The sequence below is a fragment of the Lepidochelys kempii genome, chromosome 1 (assembly GCF_965140285.1).
Source record: "Lepidochelys kempii isolate rLepKem1 chromosome 1, rLepKem1.hap1, whole genome shotgun sequence".
NCBI classification, from domain to species: domain Eukaryota; kingdom Metazoa; phylum Chordata; order Testudines; family Cheloniidae; genus Lepidochelys; species Lepidochelys kempii.
The window spans coordinates 259990126-260013377 of record NC_136380.1 but is presented as its reverse complement, the minus strand read 5'-3'; the positions used below and the strand labels follow the sequence as shown (position 1 = coordinate 260013377).

Sequence of the window (23252 nt, the reverse complement as noted above, 5' to 3'; positions counted from 1 at the left end):
CTCCTGGACTTGAGCAGGGAGCCGCACAGATTGAATTCATACCGGCCCAGGAGAGCCTGATGGTTTGCCACTCGTAACTGGAAGCTTGAAGATGACTAAACTTTCCTTCCGAAAGAGTCCAGTCTCCGAGAGTCTTTGTTCTTTGGGGTCGGGGCTGGCTCACCCTGCTGTTCCCTGTGGTTGACTGACTTGACCACCAGGGAGTTGGGCTCCGGATGGGTATACAAGTACTCATGCCCCTTAGCGCGTACAAAGTACTTGTGTTCCGCCTTTCAGAGATGGGGGCCAACAAGGCCAGTGTTTGCCACACAGCATTTGAAATCTTAGCCACCCCTTCATGGAGAGGCAAGGCCACCCTACCCGGTGCCGAAGGGGACAACACGTTAAACAGGGAGTCTGAGGGCTCCTCCATCTCCTCTGCCTGGAGGTGGAGGCTTGCTGCCACCCTCTTTAAGAAGGTGGGCCCTGAAGTCCTCCTGCCGGACGGAGGGGGGCAGGGCCGCAATCACCTCCTCCGGGCAGGGCGAAGAGGCCAGTGCAGTGCTCTGGGTGTCGGTCGGCACTGGAGGGTCCACCACCTGATTGGACTCCAGGCATGGTGCCGAGGACGCATGTCCCACTGCCTCCTTTCTCAGGGGTCTGGAGAGGGAGGCTGACGGTGCCTCTGAAGCTCTGGCCACCGAGCGAGCTCCCACCAGGGGCTGCGCCGGAGGCCACGGTGCCCACTGGTACCATTAGGCCGGCCACGACGCTTGGTGCCACTGCATCTGCTGTGGCACCGGTGGGGCCGACTGTTGGGTTGGCTGGCCTGGCCCATCGAAGGACGGCTACAAATGGAGACCAGGCTGGGGTAAGATCTGCTGCTGTCTCTGGACTGGGAGGAGCAGCGGTGCCGGGATCTATGACAGCCATGGGACTGCGATCTCGACGTGGAGGACTGGTACCAGCGGTAACAGCTGCTCCACGAACGGCCTTGATGGGCAGACCCATGACCGCGAAACGCCGGCAATTGACGCCCGGGGCTGCGATGTCTTGGTGGAGACTTGGAGCGGGAGTCCGAGCAGGAACGGCATCGACGACCGTGCCATGATCGACTGCAGTACCCTCTCCGAGACGAGGACCAATGGCGACGCCTGCCGCAGTCCCGCCGATATTCGCTCCTTGAGGACGAGCGGTGCTGCGAGTCCCAGCCAGATGGAACCCAGCCAGAGTCTGGTCAGCGTCGAGGGCAATCCACCTGGACTCTGCCCCGAGTGATTGCTGGGTGGTAATTGGGGTCTCTTGACCGAGACCGGTACCAGGCCAGAGGCGACTGTGGAGATCCCAGTGGTGGCTTGCCTCTGGAGCACGGGGCTGACATCGGCAGAGCCCCGGGCACCGGCATGGACATAACGTCCCAGGCCGCCTAGAGGGTTTCAGGCATGGACGGCATCCGGATATCCGGAGAGGCCTGTTCCAAAGGGGCTGGGCTACTCCGCTCAACGTGAATTGGAGGCCTGGGTCCCGGTGGGGATCGAGGACTGCCTGACATGGGCCTAGACTCTGTCCCAAACTTCCTTTGGTGCTGCTGAGAAGAGGGAGTCTTCTTGGCCCTCTTGGTGTGCCCCGTTGACGGGAAGTGGTGCCGACTGGTCGATGGCACCAGAGGGTTGCCGCATACCGATGCCGTGGTGCCGGTTACCTGTTCGGAGCGGCGTGCCCAGGTCGGGGTCAGCGCCAACTCCATCAGGATGGCCCGGAGCCTAATGTCCCTTTCTCTATTGGTCCGAGGCTTAAATGACTTGCAATCTTGCACCGTTCGCTGATATGGGTTTCTCCCAAGCAGCACAAACAATCTGCGTGCGGGTCACTTCTTGGTATAGAACGCCTGCAAGAGCCACATGACTTAAACCCCGGGGCGCAGGGCATGCCCCGGCCCGGGCTCACTTACTGACTAAACTAACTAAACAGCTAACTAACTACAGGTACTAACACTGAACGAACGAACAGTTCTGGGGATGAGCTACAGCAAAGCTGGAGCAGAGCAGTTCTGATGCACCTTCACTGGCAGCAGGAAGGAACTGAGGGAGGGGGAGCACACAGCTCCCCTTATACCGTGCCAGGCAGGCGCCACTGCAGGGGTCGCGGGGGGCGCTCCCCACTACGGGTACTGCTAGGGGAAAAAATTCTGGCACCGGTGCACATGGCGAGCACAGACACCTATTGTGGAATACACATGAGCAATCACTCGAAGAAGAACCCATTGTGCTGGGTGCTGTACCAATACACAGGACGATATGGCCCTGAAGAGCTGATAAGCCAAGAATCTTGAGAAAGAATTCTTTATCTCCACCTCAGATTTTCCTTTGCTAAATTTCATTCCGTTGCTCCTAGTCATACCCCCTCCAATGACCCTGAACAATTCCTTTCCCTGACTGGGGTTTACACCCTTTGAACACTTGTGGCCAGTGATCATGTTGTCCTGTGCCTCACCCCTTAGTCATAGCTTAGCTAAGTGGTACAGATTCAGCTCTTTTAATCTTTTCTCATGATTCAGCCCCTTCCATCTCCTGGTAATTTATATTGCTCGCCTCTGAGCTCCCTGCAGCTCAACAGCATTTTTTGGGGACTGAGGTGCCCAGAGCAGTTTTTACTCTGGGATCAAACTGTGGCTACTCCTACTCCTATCAGAGGGCTAGGCGAGGGTAGGAAACACAGTCTCGTGGATAGGGTATTGGACGAGGACTGAGGAGCCTTGGAGGTCAATTCATGGCTCAGTCAGAGACTTCCTGTGTGGCTTTGGGCAGGGCACTTAATCTACCCGGTGCCTCAGTTCCCTATCCGTAAGGGGATGATAACCCTTCTCTACCTCACAGGCATGCTGTTAGGATAAAATCCATTAATGACTGTGAGGTGCTTGGAGACTAGTGTGATGACAGCTATACACGTACCTAGATAGATACTTGCTTTCCGTGTCATGATCCACCTGCCAATTGATGCTGCCAGACCTACAGACCAGCTCAGGGCCCCCAAAGGGAATGGGAAGACCACAAGACTTACCAGCTTTCCTCAGTCCTCCACAGATAGACTGTGCTTGTGCTTCTCTTAATTAAGCTGGAAAGACTAGCTAGCGGATGGATTTGAATTCAGATGCTGGTGAAGTCTCTGTGACATCCCTAGAGAGCACATTAAACTAAACCAAACAGACTAAGGATTCAGTCAGCTAATGAAGAGAGAAATGAGGGAGAGAGATGGGGGAGTGGAAAAGACAAGGGAAAAGAAAAGAGAGGGAAAGAGGAGACAAAGAGAGAAAGAAAAGTAGGGGATGAAACAGATGAGGGAGGGAGATGGCCATGGCCAACATGACTGAGTGCAGAAGCAGGCACAGGATATCCCCCGCACGGTCCTTACTCCATCTCAAACCCATGATGGGACCCCATGCACTGTCACCTGTGTCCAAACTGTTTTGTCTCCACCTCTGCTAGGTTGTAAGCTCTTTGGGGCAGGGTCTGTGTCTCCTTAAGATATTTATACAACATTGAGCGCACTGTTGGCACTCAATAAACACAACAGGAGGGAGAGGAGAGATTTAATGTCAAGAGGAAGTGAGTCAAGAGCCTCTCCTCAGGTCCTCACTGGGTCATTTAACTTTGGATGCTGCCTAAGGAGACCCACCACTGGATACAGCTCAGGTCTAGACCATGTGGTTCGGCAGGCCCATGCTGCCTGATTCTACCCCAGGCAACCAAAAGTGCCAAAGCCCCCCCCTTAACCCCCTTCCCCATTCTAAGTTGCCAGATATTATTCTGGCCGATAGGGTTTAAGGTGCCCACTTCCCCACAAGGGTGTGTTACCTGTTCATGGTGCTCAATGCCCATGCTGATGGTGTTTACTAGGATGGCTATCATGATCCCACGGTTGAAGTACTTGCTGTCCACAATCCCCCTTAGTTTGACCCTCACTTCTCGCCACAGGTCACTACAGAGCCTCAGCCATCCGCCCTCTTCCCCCTCCTCTTCCTCCTTCTCCAGATCTGTGGCACCCTTGCTTCCTCTTCTTCCTTCTCCTTGCTCTTTGCCAGCCCCTCCTTCCTCCTGGTCCGAATCAGCACTGTCCAGGATGGAGAGCCTCCGGGCTGCCTCATGCTGCACTCTGTGACATCTGGGGCAGTTGTTGGGGTCAGAGGTCAGGGTCATAGCAATGGGCTGGACGAGGGCATGAGGAGTGTATTCGAGAGAGTTGTGTTTCCGGCAATGCCCTGGGGAAAGAAATCATTACAATTAAAGGAACAGGGCTCAATTTTCAAATAAGGCATACAAATCAATGCACCACTTGTGTGCTTAAATAGCAAGAAGGCACCGAAAGTGGAAAGCCAGACTTTTTAACAGTGGGGGTGATTAAAGACTGGAACAGCTTATCTAGGGAAGTGGTAAATTCATCATCATTTGGAGTCTTTAAATTGAGATTGGATGCCTCTGTAAAACATACACTCTAGTTCAGCCACAAGTGATTAGGCTCAACATTATTCCCTCACACCGTAGGGAAGAATTATTTCCTCCGCTGCATGAATCAGGGAGTGAAATTCTATGGCCTGTGTCACACAGGAGATTGGACGAAATGATCACAGTCATCCCTTCTGGCCTTAAAATCAATGAGAGCATATGGAGCGCCTAAAGGCAGAACTGGGCCCCCTGATTTAGGAACCCTTTGACAGCATCTTAAAGAGCCAGAAGAGTGACTTTGAAAATGGCATTACTTTATACAGTAACTCCTCACTTAAAGTCGTCCTAGTTAATGTTGTTTCGTTGCTGATCAAGTAGAGAACATGCTCGTTTAAAGTTTCAGAATAACAGCTGTGTTAGTCTGTATTTGCAAAAAGAAAAGGAGTACTTGTGGCACCTTAGAGACGAACCAATTTATTTGAGCATAAGCTTTCGTGAGCTACAGCTCACTTCATCGGATGCATACTGTGGAAAGTATAGAAGATCTTTTTATACAACACTCCCGTATAACATTGGTTGGTAGGCTCCTGCTTTGTCCGCTGCTTGCAGGAAGAAGCAGCCCATTGCAGCTAGCTGGTGGGGGCTTGGAACCAGGGTGGGCCAGCAGCCCCCCCATCAGCTCTCCGCTCCCCTAAGTTCCCTGTGCGGCAGCGGCCCAGCAGGCTGTCAATTGCCGGCAGTTCAGCTGTTCCTCCCCCCACTGCTGTGTGCTGCTCCTGCCCTCTGCCTTGGAGCTGCTCCCTGGAGCCTCCTACTTGCTGTGCAGGGGCGGAGGAGAAGAGGGGGGCTAATGTCAGGGTGTCCCCTTCCCCCCTGCTCCTGCCCCCCGCTACTTTACCCCATCTCCACAGAGTGGGGTGGGGGACAGGACAGGGCTCAGAATGGAGGGAGCTTGCTCGGTAGGAGCTGCTGTCTCAACTTGCTGATCTACTTAAAAAGGCAATGTACTTAGAGTCGGGTACTTAAAGGGGCAATGCATCTCTCTCTTTCACACACACAGTGTGTCTCTCTGTCTCTCTCTGCCATGCTGTCTCCCCTCCTTCCATTCATGCTGCCTTGTAGAGTGTGAGGCTACATTAACAATGGGTTAACCCTTGAGGGCTCAGTAGAGTGCTAGTTCATCGTTTAGCAGTAAGTCATTCCCTGGGAAATATCCCACCCTCTTCCACCCTCTGACTTCACCACCTCAACCAAGCTTCACAATCATTATTGCTGTGTACAGTATTAAATTGTTTGTTTAAAACTTATACTGTGTATATATGTGTATATATATATATATATATATAGACTTTTGTCTGGTGAAAAACATTTCAGTGGAACCTAACCCCCCCCATTTACATTAATTCTTATGAGGAAATTGGATTCGCTTAACATCGTTTCGCTTAAAGTAGCATTTTTCAGGAACATAAACTACAACGTTAAGCGAGGAGTTACGTACATGACACTGTGCGTATGAGATCAGATCTGTTGGCTTTAGTGACCTAAGTTTTTATTCCTTTTTCCTCCTGTTAGCTCTGCAGAACCAACACAGCTATGCGAGAGTGAGTCAGAGTCCAGTGCTACAACAAATTGCCAACTGCAGAAACTTTATTATTGGTGAACAGGCGCAAAAGTGAAAGGCTGAGCCTGCAAGGCTCGCAGTTAGAAATTTTATCTGTTCACTCGTAAACTGAACTCACTTGATATGGAAGCCTTTGAGACAATTAACATAGAACCCATAAAGCCATTTTTATTGTCACTCTTCAGACTAGAACTGCAATTTAAATTATACAATTGTACCTCATGTCTAATTTTACACATTCAAAAAATGTTTTCCCTGGCCCTTCAAAAATTATGCTGTCCCCCCTCCCCCCAATTCTGCCAATACACCTCAAAACTGTATACTTCAGCATTCCCTTCTATTCTGGTCCTGGGACACCCCCCACCACTTCACTGCCAAAACACCTCAATCCTGATCTGCAATACCTTTGTTCCTTAATCTTGAGGTCCCAGAGGGTCTGCTTAAGCAGCTCAATTCCCCTCTCTCCCACTCTGCTAATGCACTTAAACCAATTTGCAATACCCTCTGCTATTCCAGATCTGGAACCCTTTACAAGCACCTGTTGATACCTCCCAATCCTATCATTCAGCAGCCCCTGGAATGCTAGATCTGGCTTTCCCCCACAATTCCTGCCAGAAACACCTGCTACTATTCTGATGCATTGCCTGCCTCTCCCATGCTGCTGCCCAATTCCTAGTGCCTAATATTAATTCTGAATTCTGTGCTTTTGGGGCACATGCCCTTTGCAAGGTTGGTGAAGTTCCCAGCTGCTGTTGCACTTCCTCTACTGGCATTTCCAGCTTTGCCCATGGGATTCTTACTATAGCGTCTCTGTCCTTTCCCGTTCACACCGAGCTTGGCACAGCCTGACTCCATCTGGCCCTGGCGTCGGTCCTGCAGGCTGTTGTAGAGGCTAAGTGTGCGACGCTTGGCTTTGCGCACGATGTGGCAAACGTACTGGAAGATCTCCTCGTAGCAGTCTCCTGGTTCTGTGTAGCTGGCTACGGTGCTGGAGGACAAGTACCGTGCTCGCTGTTCCTGCATCAGCTGGTGCTCCCGCTGCTTGGTCTCAGAGAACTGAGTGGCTATGACCACCAGGCACAGGTTGATCATGAAGAAAGAGCCCACCTACAACCGATGAAGGAAGAGGAAAAAAGTGAGAGAGGGAGAGAGAGAAAGAGCATGGGGCAAAGAGGAAGACAGGAGAGGGAAAAAAGGGGAAGGGGAAAATAAAACAGGACAAAGAGAGAAGGAAAAAATAGAGATAGGTGAGATTCTGCACAAGAAGGTGGGACTTCAGTCCTCAAAGGAAACCTTGCCTGGCTTACCTTGTTTCTGAGGACAACTCCCTTGATGTGATTTTCACCATGTGGCCCAGTGGCTTGCACACTGGGCTGGGAGTCAGGAGATTTGGGTTCTATGCTTGACTCTGCCACTGATTTGCTGTGTGACCTTGGGCAAGTCATGTAAAGGTGACCTGCAAAAGCTTTTATAAAAATTGGACTTTTGCTCTAAGCTTTCTTCTTTTTGATGTACAAATGAAGTGTTTTGGTTTCTTTTCCCTTCTTGGTTTTTAGTTTAGGAAAATTGGAAATGTCATCCCTGCTTTTCCCTAGTACCTCTGGAGGACTTGGTGGTGGTCTCAGAGCGTATTTGATGCTAACTCTCTTGCCTTAATTGAAAAGATGGGGATGCTGAGTCTTTAACAAAGAGGGCTCTTCTCCAAAAGGTTAACTAGGCACTGAAGTCAAATAGATATTTACAAAAACAAATAAAAAACGAAGAGCGTTAAAAAGTCTGACCAAAAATGCCTTGCTTGCTCAACATTCACTCTCTTGGCTCATCTGATGTCCTACTTTCATTAGTCCCCGAATCACGAGAGTCTTCCAGTCTAGACAAGCTCTCAACTGCTAACGTAAAAAACAAGCAGAACCCTTCATTTTTTAAATACAGTAACCCCTCAGGAACATAACTACAACGTTAAGTGAAACGATGTTAAACGAATCCAATTTTCCCATAAGATTTAATGTAAATGCGAGGGGTGAAGTTCCAAGGAAAATTTTGGGGGGCAGACAAAATGCATTATATACGGTACAGTACTGTACTGTACTGTGGTGGAGAGGTGCCCCTGGCTTACCCCACACAGGCACAGCCCGCTGCAGGCAATGAGGCAGGCAAAGACGCTAGGAAGCACCTTGCACAGCAGCAGCTTCCCCCCAGAAGAACAGGTGCTGTTTGGCGGCACTTAGGACTTTCTGAGAGGGGAGGGTGGAGCTTCCCCACATCCTCCCCCTCCCTCCAGTGGCAGATTTAGAGTAAGTGGGGCCCTGTGCTCAGCTTCATTTTTGCCTTCTCCCCCACACATGGAGGGAGCATTCTCTCTTATCTCCCCGCCCCTGCATTTTTCATTCTTTTTTTCACCATTCTCCTCCTGGGGCTCAGGGCTGGGGATGCACGGTCTGGGAGGGAGTTAGGGTGCGGGAGAGGGCTCGGGGTGGGGGTGCGGGGTCTGAGAGGGAGTTAGGATGCGGGAGGAGGCTCAAGGTGGGGGTGCGGGGTCTGGGAGGGAGTTAGGATGCGGGAGAAGCCTCAGGCCCAGGGCAGGCAGGGGATGCAGAGCACTTACCTGGGGTAGCTCCTGTTTGGTGCACGGCAGGTGCAGGTGGCTCCGCACAGTGCGGCACTGCCCCCATGGCCGCGATTCTGGGAGCTGCCACCCCCCTCCCCCGCCCAGGCAGGGTCACCCAGAATGCAGGGCCTTTAGGGGCTGCAGGGCCCTGGGCTAACGGGGCCCCAGGGCCCTGGGCTGCAGCTCTAAAGCCCCAATTGGAATGCGGCCCTGAGACCACGAGCACGAGGACTCAGGAGGAGCAGGGCAAACACTCTATTTTATTCATTTGCAGATCTCCTTTAATCTAGCTATGCCTCAATTTTCCCATCCCTAAAATGGAGACAATAATGCTGAATGCTTGGAGATGTATGGATAAAAATCACAATATTAGTTTTAAGTATCTCTATTGTGGGATCAATCTGAATTTCCACAATGGGATCACTACCTTACTGCAGGGATGGGGATAGAAATTCAACAGGAATGCAAATCCAGTCCACACTAGGACTTTTAACCACTCATTTTAAACACTGTTACAACATGGTTGGCATCTGTTCTCCACAGAGTTGTGACCTGTGATATGCCAGTGCTAAAAAGAGGGATTGTTTTAGAACTCTGACTGCATTTTTGTATTCATCTGGAATGGAGTCTGGATGCGACCTGTGCCGAAGACTGAGCTAGATTCCTACAGAGAGACCCTGGAATGGACCCTAGGTGTAGGCCCCCGGGAAGAAGAGAAGGTCGTGAACTGGATTGCTGTACCCCTGGAGTGGACTCTGGCTGCAGCCCTCTGGAGAGAAGGAGAAAAACCTGAACTGGATTCCCATGCTCCACTGGAAGGGCTTCTGAAGGTACCACCAGCACTGTGTTCCCATCACATTCCTTTTTAGATTTAGGACCACTAGCAGAACTACTAGTCCTTCCTTCCCAGGGCGGCATCTCTGATGCAGCTCAGGAATACAACAGAGCTGTATCCAATACCTTCCTACTCATCCTGTTTGGCAACTCTTCTCCTGGGTCATTAAAATCAAAATCCTCCTAACGGGAGGGGAGAGGGCAGGTAGGTGAAGGGGAGAACACCTACTCCAATTCCACTATCTACCTGAGTCAGAAAAGGAAACAGGGGGGATTGTTTATGAACAGTGTTCAAGCATCTACTCGAATAGATGATATCCCCACTTCACTACCCATACCTAGTCACACACACCCCAAACACTCACTTGCTCTCGCTCTCACACACACACAGGTGTCTAGAGGTTCCATCATGAGATTCAATCCAGCGGCTTTTACTATTTCAAAGGGGAGACATCTCTGCTGACATATAAATAAGCCTTTGAAAAATGAAGCCATTCCTGGTCAGATCAGCATTAGGACAATATATGCGGTTTCAAAATAAAGTGCTTCTCCCTGCCTTCTCAATGCCCTTCAAAGCAGTTCTAAATCCATTCCCCTTCATCCACAGAGCCCTCCCCCACTTCAGCCCATCTGCCCTTCAGATTTTTTATGTGGCCTAGGAAGGAGGAGAGAAAATAAGGAAACTGCTGTTTGCTACAGATCCCTTTCCCTCAGAGGATTCTGGGTAGTTCATACTCTCATCTTGTTTTTATTGATGAGTGAGTGGGAGTCCAAATCTCCTTCACACATGCCCTCCCCACCACACCACACATACACTTTCCCATTTACATTGTCTCCCTCCCCTCATATGGAATGAATCAGAGCATGGAGTTTGGGAAGAATTGTTGTTTTTTTTAATAGGCATTTCTAAGGTGCTGTCTAGGAACCTCACAAACTAACTGGAGGGGGGGAAAAAGAAGACATATCCCCATCTTACAGATGGAGAAACTGCGGCACAGAAAAGTGAAGCGATTTACCCAAGATCACAAAGTATGACTGTGTCAGAGTCATGAATAGAACTCGGATCGCCCGTCTCCTAATCCTGTGCTGCAAAGCAGTCCTTCCTCCATGGGCTCATCTAAAATCAAGAGGAAGGGGGAGGAGGAGGACTGGATATAGCTACTGGACGACCAACTCATGAACCACTCTGTTGAAGTCATTAAATATGAGCGCATGTGTTTGTTTTATTCTTAGTACAACAGGAAAATCCACGGACACACAGGAGAAGAGTCAAAGGGTGCGTTGGACTCAACTCTGATTTCCGAACTAGCAGCTTCAGGCCTCAAGAACCTGAGGTCTTTTTTTCTGTTAAGTGCCTAACTCACCACATACATATTGCCCACGAGGCCTTTGGCAAGGAGGTTGACGGTTATTATTTACTGAGTGTGAATGGTGCATTTCACAGAGTGGTCTGTCTCCTTTAAAGGCAGTGGGGGCTGGCAGGGGAGGGAGTCAGTCAACCCTGTTCCAAGGCCAGGGCCGGCTCTAGGATTTTTGCCTCCCCAAGCAAAAAAATTTTTGGTAGCCCCCGCTTTTTTTTGTGCCCCCCCACCCCCAGCTCTGCCCCAACTCTGCCCCTTCCCAAACCCTTCCCCAAATCCCCGGCCCTGTCTCATCCCCCGGGTGTGCCGCATTCCCCCGCCCCCCCGATTGCTTCCTGTGGCTCCCCCCCCCCCCGCAACCTCCTGCCCTACCTCACCTCTGCTCCACTTGCTCCCCTGAACTGAACACGCCGCCCCTCCGCTTCTCCCCCCTCCCTCTCAGGCGAGGGAGGGGCAGTGCGTTCAGGGGAGCAGGCGGAGCAGAGGTGAGTGAGGGTGGGGGGGAGCGCAGGAAGTAACGGGGAGATAAAGGAACCGCTCCCCCACCCCAGCTCACCTCTGCTCCACCACCACTGCCTCCCCCAAGAGCGCTGACACTCGGCTTCTCCTCCCTCCCAGGCCTGCTGCGCGAAACAGCTGTTTCGCACGCAGCAAGCCTGGGTGGGAGGGGGGAGAAGTGGAGTGACGGCGGCGGCGCGCTCAGGGGAGCAGGCGGAGGCGAGCTGGGGTGGCGGGGGCACATTTCTAGGGGTGGCGTGGCCGGCGCCGGAATACTGCCCCTAGAAATGTGCCGCCCCAAGCACCTGCTTGTTTTGCTGGTGCCTAGAGCCGGCCCTGTCCAAGGCATGACCCCTTTAAGAACAGGAAGTCCTGAGAAGGATCACCAGATCAAGCTGGGAATGGCTCCTGGAGCCTGAGCCACGTGGCCACTGGCTGAGTATTAAAGAGAAGTGCACTTAGCGCTGTCCCAAGTGAGAGCCATGTGTGACTTATGTGGGGAGGAAGTAGAGAAGGTTCTTCTGGTAGAACTAGGATGAGGGTGGGTTGGGGAAGCCTGCCTGGATTATAGCATAGTCCCAAGACAGGCTGTGGAGACTCTTTCCCAAAAGAAGGAATCTGAGCCCAGTGACCAGTGCTAGAAAAGACCTAGAGGGAGGTCTCCCCAAAGAGACACATGGCCTGGAGTAGCACCAGCAGAGCTTCCTTGCTCAAAGGGAGCTTGGGAGTGGAGAGAGAGCTAGGGCCTGAAGACCCAAGGAAGGAAGGGCTGGAGCACGGAAGGGCCAGAGGAACTGTATTTGTTTTGTGAGGTCCTAATAAATTAGACCTCAAGAAGGGGAATGTTATTAAAACTTCTGAGTGCATGTGAATAGATTGGAGACCCAAGAGGGGGCACTGAGATGGTGTGATGGCAGTGCCATGCCATGGGGTGGGGTGCGCTGAGACTACTCCCTTGCTACAGGGTACCCTACACAAGCAGAAATGATGACATGGGATCAAGTGCATCCCTGGCATAATTCCACTGAAGGCAATGGAATTACCCCAGAAATTAATTTGGCCTTGGGTCTTTGTGCTGAGCACGTGCCTGCCAAAAAAAAAACAAAAAACAAGCAAACCCATCATGAATGGGGTGTGCATAGGAAAAAAAAAATCAATGGCATTCAGCTGCACAGTCTCAGGCTGAGTGTTTAATTGAGGGTTTCAGATGACTGTACAAATGCAGAGACTAAGTTCAAATCACTGCGAGTTAATCTTGAATTGGCAAGACACCTCCTCTTCCACAGATGGAATGTTCACCTGTAGCATCCAGGTGGTTTGGGAGCATCTGAATTTACTCAGAGGGAACCAGCCCCCACGTTTAAATTCGGCCTTTAGAACGGCACGCACAACTCCTGCTCACCTCAGTGGACATTGCAGATGTGGACACAAGGCTAAATTCTGTCCTTAGTTACACTGTACAAACATGGTTAAATCAATGGTGCTATTCAGGTGAAAAAGGGGCCAAAATGTGTGTTCCTGTGGGGAAATGAATGAATTGCGACGGAAAGAAAATTGTTTCAAACTCATAGAAAACACAGAGGGTTTGGTTTGCCCCTTTGGGAGTTGTTTCTTGGACAAACTGCTTCAGACATAACATCTCTTGTTGAGGTGACAGGGGAGTTCTACCAAAGGGTGCTAGGGTGGAGACTTCAGAAGACCACTTTCCATTTTGGGGGTGGGGTGGGGAGAGGCTGTTCCACCATTTTAAGGGATTCTGCCTCAAGATTTTTAAAAGTCTATTAGATTTGAAGAGGCTGATAGACCTACACCCATCCTTTGGTTTTTCTTCCCCCCAACCATAAACAGAGCCCCTCAAAGAAAAAATACCTCCCTGCATCCATGCTCTCCCCTAGCCCATGGTTCAGCCCATCAGTACACAGTGCCACTGGGAAAGGGGACAGCTTTCTGTTGTCTTCTTGCTGAAGATATGGCTTTCCCTCGCCATTTCCATTTCTCTTTTCCCTCACAGGGGACTCTGTTCCTACACTAGTGAGTGTGTAATGAGGTCAACAGGTCAGAAAACAAAGACGAATATTTAGTAAAAGAACACAATGGAAATTCCCCCTTGGCCCCAGGCCTCGCATCCCACCAAGTGGAAACACTTTATTTTGAATGAGATGATGAGCTAAGCAGTTGTATGTGGAGAATTCCACTGGGGATGAGTTCCAAGAACATTCCTGAGATCCCATTTCCCTGCAGGAGTGGGTGGCGGGGGGTTCACAAACTCAACGGAATGGTGCAAAATAGGCTATTAGCTAGGCCTGTCTCATCTCCACTCCACATCCACTTGGGATATATCTACACTTTCAACCGGCCTGCAAGCTTTGATCGAGCAAGCCCACTAAAAACAGAAGTGTCATTGCTGTCGTGTGTTGGGATGGGCTAACTGCCTGAGCACGACCCCACCCAGGACCCTACGTCCTGACTTCTGGTGGCTAGCCCACCATGCTGCTCATGCTGCTGCAGCTACACTGCTATTTTTAGCGTGGTAGGTCAATCACAGCTAGCATTCCTACGTCTATTTTAGCTGAAAATTACAACCTTAAGCTTGAAAGGTAGATGTATCGTGAGACTTTGAAAATACAGGCTAAGTAAGGGCCTTACAAGGGAAGTGATCAAGAAGTGAGACGGAGCCTTCCCCAGATACATCCTATATATTCTGCAACCCATTTTAGGGCTTCCCCTCTGTTCTTGGGTCTGGTTCCTGTGTAGCCAGACTCCATGATAGCTTTTGAAAAAAAATCCCTTTTTGGAGGAGGAGGAGGAGGAGGAGGAGGAGGAGGAGAAGGGAGGATGTTCATGTCTGCAGGTCCTGTGGGACAAAAGAAGCAATGGCATCCAGCTTTCCATGCATCCTCTCACTTAGGCACCCAGTGCTCCTGCTCATTTCAGACCCAAGCAGAAAGAAGGATCATAGACACTTCCTGAGCAATAAAGGGAAAGAGGAGAAAGAAAGAGATCTCAGCTCAAATAGACAGACAGAAACAAAGTTTAGCTAGGGTGAAGTGACACTTTCAGCTGTCAGCCACAATGAAGCTCTTCAATCAGGCTTTGTTTAAAAATATTCCCTCCTTTTCCCTTTCCATTAGCCCTTATTGCTTCTCTCTTTGTCTCCTCCGTATTCTCCACGTGGACAGTAACCTGGAAACGAGGAGATACCCAGAATCCAGATACCATGGTGATGATTGTGTCATAAATGACTTGACAGGCAGAATTTCTGCATGTACGAACCCAAAAGAGATTAAGTCCAGCTTGTTAGTGGTTCGTTAATAGCTCTTGAGCACATCTTTAAAACAAAACCACACAAAAACCTATAAAGCTTCCAAACTGTACACCTAACTAATATAATAGAATCATAGAATATCAGGGTTGGAAGGGACCTCAGGAGGTCATCTAGTCCAACCCCCCTGCTCAAAGCAGGGCCAATCCCCAATTAAATCATCCCAGGCAGGGCTTTGTCAAGCCTGACCTTAAAAACTTCTAAGGAAGGAGATTCCACCACCTCCCTAGGTAACGCATTCCAGTGTTTCACCACCCTCCTAGTGAAAAAGTTTTTCCTAATATCCAACCTAAGTCTCCCCCACTGCAACTTGAGACCATTACTCCTTCTTCTGTCATCTGCTATCACTGAGAACAGTCTAGAGCCATCCTCTTTGGAATCCCCTTTCAGGTAGTTGAAAGCAGCTATCAAATCCCCCTTCATTCTTCTCTTCCGTAGACTAAACATCCCCAGTTCCCTCAGCCTCTCCTCATAACTCATGTGTTCCAGTCCCCTAATCATTTTTGTTGCCCTCTGCTGGACTCTTTTCAATTTTTCCACATCCTTCTTGTAGTGTGGGGCCCAAAACTGGACACAGTACTCCAGATGAGGCCTCACCAGTGTCGAATAGAGGGGAACAATCACATCCCTTGAAAATAAACAACCTTATTTTCCTATTCCTGTCACACTTCTCTTCCTCATTCCCCTCCATCCCTTGTGCACTACACCAACTTATGTTCTGCCTCTAGTTAGATTGTAAGATCTTTGAGGCAGAGACTGTTTTTTATTTTGGGTGATTATGTCACTCAGCACTTGATTGTAACAGGGTCCTTTGGGCTACTGTAAGAGAAAGAAATTAATAATAGGAGGAACTACTCGAGACTGCCCAATGTGTAAAAAGGATCTACAGGGAAAGAAGTGGAAATGGATTTCTGTGCACTTGGAATGGAATCTACATGCAGCACTACCAGGCAGAAGAAGCTGATCTGGATTCTAGATTCCCTTGGAATGGACTGTGGGTGCAGATCCCTAGGAACAGGAGAGAATCCTGAACTGGATTTCTGTGCCTCCTGGAACAAATTCTGGGTGTATCCTGCTGGAAGGAAGAGAAAAACCTGACTTGCACTTATATGCTTTGGCATAGAACCAGGAAGACGAGAACCTGACCTAGATTCCTCAGCTCCCTGGACTAGATTGGTTCCAATCTATATATATGCCCTTTCTCAGACCCTTGGCTTAAAAAGCTGGAATACTCTCAGTCATAAAATAGTATTCTACTTGGGTGAGAGGCTACCCTGTACTTACGATTATCAGCAAGATAAAGTAGATAAAGTTGTAGAACGAATGAGCATCCATCACATAATACATGATCTCCACCCACCCTTCCAGTGTGATCACCTGCAAAGAGAAGAGAGAGCAAGAGAGACAGCCAGGATGTGGGACTCCTGGATTCATTCAACAGCTGGGATATTCATTTCTACATGAGGCACAGGCTGATGCTGGTGAGCAGAGCAGGCGATTCAAACCTCAACAAAGGTGAGAAAATGAATCCATTACAAGGAAGCCAAATTTCCAGGCCAGAATATCAGTGAGATTCTCCTAGGTGAAGAGACATGCTAACAGAGCCTGAAAGAGTAGGTCTATATACATATGGGATGTGACTGCAGCTCGAGTAGACATACCTAAACTAGTTAGGTACCGAAGCAGTGAAGCTGTGGCCGCATGGGCTTCGGTGCAGGCTGTACGAACTCACCCAGAACCCTGGGTAACTACTTGCAGAACTAGATTTTGTTGACAGATGTGCACAGCTCCAGAATCCGAACTAGCTAGATTAATGCTAGTTCAGGTATGTCTGCTCAAGCTGTAATCCCACCCTGAGACTGCAGTCTAGACATAACCTGGAACTGCACTAGTCACCAATTTATATTCATTGGAATTAATTTGCAAACTGAATACAATTAATTTAGGCTTGAATAGAGACTGGGAGTGGATGGGTCATTACACAAAGTAAAACTATTTCCCCTTGTTTATTCCCCCCCACCTCACCCCCCACTGTTCCTCAGACGTTCTTGTCAACTGCTAGAAATGGCCCGCCTTGATTATCACTACAAAAAGTTCCCCCACCCCCATCCCCACCCCTGCTCTCCTGCTGGTAATAGCTCACCTTAAGTGATCACTCTCGTTACAGTAAAAAGAAAAGGAGGACTTGTGGCACCTTAGAGACTAACACATTTATTTGAGCATAAGCTTTCGTGAGCTACAGCTCACTTCATCGGATGCATCCGATGAATGCATCCAATGAAGTGAGCTGTAGCTCATGAAAGCTTATGCTCAAATAAATTTGTTAGTGAATGCATCCGATGAAGTGAGCTGTAGCTCACGAAAGCTTATGCTCAAATAAATGTGTTAGTCTCTAAGGTGCCACAAGTACTCCTTTTCTTTTTGCAAATACAGACTAACACGGCTGCTACTCTGAAACCATTCATTCAAATGGTTTGTTTCCCTGGAACAAAAAGAAAGAAAACCTGAACTGGATTTCTGTGCCCTCTGGCTTGAACTCTGGGTACACCCTCTGGAATGGGGAGGAGAAGAAACAGGCCTGGATTTCAGTTCCCACCTGGAGTGGGTTCTTAGAACCTAGATCTGAATTACAAATTCAGTCTCCTTTTCAACCCAGATCGCTGCAGTAGGGAGAAACACAACAAGACTTGGAATGTGAAGCCTAACTCATTTCAGTTAGAGGCTGAAAAAGCATGGAGGCAAGAGAAGGATCTGGTCACAAACCTGGATTGAGGCTAGGAAGCCAACCTTATCGTACCTGAAATATAACGATCCAGGCATAACCGATATTGTCAAAGTTGATGGCACCCTTATGTGGGTTGGCATTGCCTGTGCGGCACACGTTGTAGTACTGGTTCCAGTTGACACACATGCCACTGACATTGAACTCCTGCCGGACAGAGTTGTAGTAATAATAGTCATCCTTGTCCAGGCAGCACTCATGGCCCCTCTCCTTCAGCGGGGGGATCTCATGACACCCCATGATGCCATTGTCTCCTGACAGCGAGCAGATGAAGGGCATCTCATCGTCCTCCTCGGGTTGGTAATAGGGGGGGAGAATGATGTCGCCTTGTCTAGGAAGAGGAAAAATGTACTAATGAAGTTACTGTGAAAAACATGCACCTTAGTGGCATTTGCAGAACTGGGAACTCCCACTTTGGTGCATGAAATTTGCATACAAAGGGTCTTCAGATCTATTTTGGTGAGGGGCTGAATAGAGACATAGGAAGTTTCTTGAGCTGGTCCCTGGTTTTGCAGAGCCCTGTCCTGGTCAAACTGCACAGTCCCAAGACAAATCCCACCACCAGCAGATTTGGGGGATGGGAACAAGATTTTACAGCTGCCAAAGGAAAGTTTTCATTTTCTCAAGAACAAGGAGGGAACTTGTGCAGTCAGCTCTCCCACCCGGTTGGCACCAAAGCCTACAACTGATGCAATGTAAAGCAAATGTACAGGGCTACATGGTGATGTGCCTGTGAATGTGACCATCAATTTGATAACATTTGGCGGTAAATTTTCTATAATAAAGTACAAACCCCCACTTAATGCAAAGTTAAAGTTGCACAATTAAGCTCTCAAGAGTCAATAAATGAAGAAGTTAAAACTGAATGAACAATCTTAACTCTGACCCCTTGTGTGTATGTACTACAGAGAACGTTTTAATTTCAAGATCACATGATATTTCTGCAGTAACACAATCTGTTCTACAACCTTCAAAATACACGTGTATCTGAAATAATCTGTGCTCACCTAATTTAAGACTAGACAATAATGAGCAAATGAAAGGGAGAAGATTTAGGATTTTGCATTCAACCTTAACTTGTGCATTTCCAGTCTTCACAGAGCTATAATACACAGCCTGAATGTTGCATTAATATAGATTTTTTGCATTAAATATTGTGGTGGATGGGAATGTGTCCAAAGAAAAAGAAAAAAGAAAAGCTCCTAATTCTATAACTAATAGACATTAATCTATGAAGACATATCAGTGCATATTAATATTATTAGTAAACTGAGTCTCTGTAGACTTAACCAGCAATGGTCAGCCAAAGATTAACTAGTATCTGATGGTTGTGCAGGCTGTGGGCCTGATTCACCTCACACAGTTACAGTAGCTCTGCATGGGTGTAATTCCATAGTCTCATCGGTTACTCCTGATTTACACTGGTGCACATGAGAGAAGAACAAAGTCCTGCTTATGCATTTTCCCTTATAAACACACAGTATAAGACAGCTTTAAGGAGCTTCCATCCCCTGGTTAGCGCTCCAGTCCCATTGCTGCCCCCTAAACTGTGTTTTTGCAATATTTTTTTTCAGTCTAAGATGATCTAGGGACTTAAAATTGTTTAAACAGTTTAAATTGATCCAACACTTCAGATTTTTAAGCAGTTTAAACTGATCTAAGGCCTTAGATTTGTTTAAGGGGCTAAGACACTTTAAACCCTTAGATCAGTTTAAGCTGCAAAGAAGACAATAAGCATCTGGAGGGATTGCGGCAGTCTGGCACTGGTGCTCTGTCCTCCCCATGCAAGGTAACTGGAGTTCTGATCACCCACAGACATTTTCATGGTTCATTGTGTTACTGAAAGAAGTAAACGGAGCTGTACATGCTCTCTCTGACCACAGGTAATACTAATCATGCCTATTTCTTACATGGCACTTTCCATCAGTAGATCTCAAAGCACTTCACGATCTCTCTCCTCTCCCCCCACCCACGTATTTATCCTCACCATACCCCTGTGAGTTAGGGACATACTATTATCCACATTTTACAGAGGGGGAACTGAGGACAGAGACTAAGTAACTTGCCCAAGGTCATACAGAAAGTCCATGGTAGAGCTGGATCTTTCACGTTCTAAGCCAGTGCCCTACCCACTGGACCATCCTTCCCTTCTTTGGGCAGAGAACCTTGATCACTCTTAAGCATGTGCCGTGGAACACAGAGATCCCATCTGACATTCCACATATGCCTAGAGCTTTGTCTGTCAGCTTGAAGAGCCCATTATCAAACACTTGTTCCCTATGTAGGTACCTACAGACTATGATCGAAGCCATCCTGAACTTACTCTTTGTTAACCTAAATACATTGAGCACCTTGGGTCTACCACTATAAGGCCTGTCTTCTAATCCTTTAACTATTCTCATAGATATTCCTGGCAACCGGAATGATCTCTTGAGGCTGTGGGCAGCCAGACGTAATTAGGGCTGGACCAGTCCCCAGCTCGACCAAGAGTCTGGCGGCTGCAAAGAAGGTGTGCAGGCCTCTTTGCCCTCCTTCCCATTCTGATTTTTGCAGAATGCAGCTCAGTATCAGGGTTGTGGCATCCTGCATCCCTTTTGCACAGGTGGACGGCAATGGAAGACTGGGCCTCTTGACTGTAGAGATGAGATTCTATTCATTGGAACGGTTTGAGCTGAAATCAAGGGGGATGGGAGAGGTAGCAGTGGGATCCCAGAAATGAAGACTGCTCTGGCTGATGCAGAAGAGGAATGCTGCTGTAGCCCATTATGCTGACAGGTCCCTTCCACAGGCAGAGGTAGCTTTCAGAAAGTGTGTGCGCATAAGGAAACAGAAACCTTTCTGGCTAGGGGAGGGTGGAAATGGGGGACGGGGGGAGGGCTGGACTTTTTAGCATCCTTGGCACTGCCTCTGGAAATCTTCAGTGACCAAGAGAAGGGAGAAGGAAGTAAAGAGTAGGGTGGGGGAAGGAAGGAATCTGCAGCAGACAGGACAAGGGGGTAGCCATCTCCCGTGCACTCACATTGTGAAGTTCTCCTCCATGAAACAGCGGTTCCTGAGCAGACCAGCCCACAGCTGTACTCCGATGATGCCAAAGATGAAGAAGACAAAGAAGCAGAGAAGCAGAACATTCCCCAGCATGGGCAGGGTGTCCAGGAGCAAATTCACCAGGATCCGCATGCCTGCAGGTGGGGAAGAGGCAGAGGAGGAGGAGGAGGAGGAGAGATTGAGATGGAGGGAGAGAAGGGGAGAAGCAGAAAGAAAGAAGAGTAGAAAAGAGGAATGGAAAAAAAGACAGAGAGAAAAAATTAAATGAAAATAAAACAGGCAGATTAGAAATTCATTAGTGTCCAAATCAGGTTGGGTCACTCAGGTATGGTCACTGCTCCCGACCCCTGGTCTCACTCCCAAATGACAGGCAGGGGACAATGCCATTTCTGTTCAGCATCGTCTTTATCCCGGGCCTCACGTTATAGCCCCAAGAAGGAAGGATGATGATAAGCTTGTGACGGATAGCAGAGGACTGGACTCCAAGACCCAAGAGGTCCCTGCTAGTCCTATCTTTCTAAGAGGTTTTTGGCACAATCACCATTGGATATGATATCCCATCTTCTTCCTTTCCCACAGAAGGGCGATGGGATGAAAACACCCTGAAATCTATGCAGATCAACAATCCCAGCCTCAGCTGGCAGGAACTAACAGTCATAACTGCTTGCCAGCTGCCCAGTGAGAAATGAGCCCGAGACCAATTGCTAGTGGGATGAGTATGCACACCACACAAACACAAACCCCTCAACAAACTGGCAGGGGTGGCCTTCTCAGTGACAGCCTCATCAAAGAGACACGGTGGAGGAGGCAATATCTCTTATTGGACCAACTTCTGCTGGTGAGAGAAACAAGCTTTCAAGCCACACAGAGCTCATGGAGACCAAACTCCCTTCTCCTCTCTAGTGGTCCCTCCATGACAGGGCTGAGGCACGCTGGCGGGTACTGTATGAAGGAAGCTTTCACTGCTGCTGCCCATGCTGTACCTGTTCTCTGGCAAAACAGGGCATTCAGGGCTGTTGATACTGCACCTCTGACCACTGCAAACATTTCACAACAAAACAATTTTGTGTTGAAATTATTGCATGAAGAATTTTGGTGGCTTTGTTTTTGGACCAGCAGGGTCAGGCCAGGCTCCCTCCACTGCTAAATTAATTACATTTCCTCTGGTCTCCAAGGCTGCCAAAATTCTAGAAATCATTCAGAGCATGAAACAAGCGCCTTCTCCCTCCCACTGCCCCCCACTCCACACATGCGCACATATACACACACACAAACCTCCCCCCTCCTCCACTGAGACTCCCTCCTCCAGGGGTCCAGGGAATTCCATCACACAAGACATGTAGGCCAGCATATAATTATCTAATTAGATATTTATAACTAGTTCATTACTTCAGATGGCAGTGGAAGAGGAAGGGGGAGGGAAAGATAAGATTAGGATTCAGTAACAGCCCCTTGAGGCACCAGTTAATCCCTCTTTTATGCCCACTGTCAAGTAATTAGCAACATCAAGTTGTGCGTTACACTGTGTTGTTTTGTTCCTATTGCAGGGGGAGAGGACCCTGGGCATTTAGAGAAATGTCATGTGTGGGCAACAAGGGTGGATGAGGTTTAAGGTGTAATTGTACTGGTGGAGATGTTTATTATACCTGAGTAAGAAGGTGAGAGAGGAGGAGAGAAGAGTGTATCTGTATGGTGAGAGGGCATGGATCTAGTGTGAGGCATGTACACGGGGCGGACAGGTATCTGTATCTATGTGACAAGATGGTATGGGTGTGAGAGGTATATATCTTTTATATTGACCAGGTGTGTATATTGTCCGGCCTTACAATTTGTGAGGCGCTAAGCCAGCAGAGGGGGTTCTGATGGTGAATTTCCTTTCCTTCTGGTTCCACTGCTGGAGGGAGTAGAAGAGCTTGTCCATGTGTGATTTGATGAGTTAATACAGGGCTTTACATGTTCACCCTGGCAGTGGTCTGCATGTGCAGTGGTGGGTGCAGGTGGTATGCAGAATTCCAGTATTGGGGGGAATATGCATGAGAGGGAGAGGGTAGAAGGAATGATTGAACAGTCTCTTCTAGACTTAATAAGTGTAAGTCAGGGTGGTTGCAAAGCCCCAGTCTCTTCACTGCCCGGATATGCCATTAGTCTTCAGTTAGTCACCGTCTAGCCTAGTATGGCACCAATAGTTCACTAGCACAGGGTCACAGCTCCAGCCTCTTGCCTGAGAGTATTTGCCCATATCTGGTTTCCTGATTTGTAATAATACAAAGCCCCACAGTCCAGCCACAGGGCTGTGTGCTGCCAGTCACCCTGACCTCCCGGTCGCTGGAAGAAACCCTTTTACAGCATTACCAACTTACAACTCCACCCCCTCACCACAGTGTAATGTGCTTCCAGCAACAATACTGCCACACGTTGTGATCTTATTAGCTCTCATAAGCTAGACTGGATCAGACTGGGTAATACATAAATGGGAGACCTGTAGGGAAACCCAGGCCTCATAGGAGGCTGTACAGGTAATGCAGTAGGTGTTCCACTGACTTTCGACTGAGTCACTGCTAAGCAAGTGCTCCATGCTGGTATTTGGGGGGTGTAGCGATGCGATGACTCACCGGCACAGTGCCTCCTGCTGGCCGTCTTGGGAATTAGCACTCCAGCGTACAGAGCACCTCCTCCTGACCGGTGTCTCGCGTGCCGCTGACACCCAAGTCCCTCCCGTACACCAGTGCCTTTTGCCTTGGGGTTCTGCCCCTAGTAGTA

At 48.8% G+C, this 23252-nt stretch overlaps 1 protein-coding gene across 5 annotated transcripts in view; it reads right to left on the bottom strand.

Moving 5' to 3' along the window:
* Positions 1-23252, bottom strand: part of CACNA1I (calcium voltage-gated channel subunit alpha1 I) — a 125298-nt gene that overhangs the window by 55057 nt on the left and 46989 nt on the right. For 4 of the 5 annotated variants that reach the window (XR_012156537.2, XM_073326853.2, XM_073326849.2 and 1 more), the window contains exons 4-8: positions 20467-20626; positions 17463-17778; positions 15950-16042; positions 6843-7149; positions 3834-4237 (exon numbers count right to left, since the gene is read on the bottom strand). Coding sequence is in view for 4 of the 5 variants with exons in the window: in XM_073326853.2 (XP_073182954.2) it covers positions 3834-4237; positions 6843-7149; positions 15950-16042; positions 17463-17778; positions 20467-20626 (1280 nt within the window). In the remaining variant the exon portion in view is untranslated. Of the gene's footprint in view, positions 1-3833; positions 4238-6842; positions 7150-7349; positions 11045-15949; positions 16043-17462; positions 17779-20466; positions 20627-23252 lie in introns of those variants that run through there. The other variant, XM_073326857.2, reaches the window with a different exon arrangement.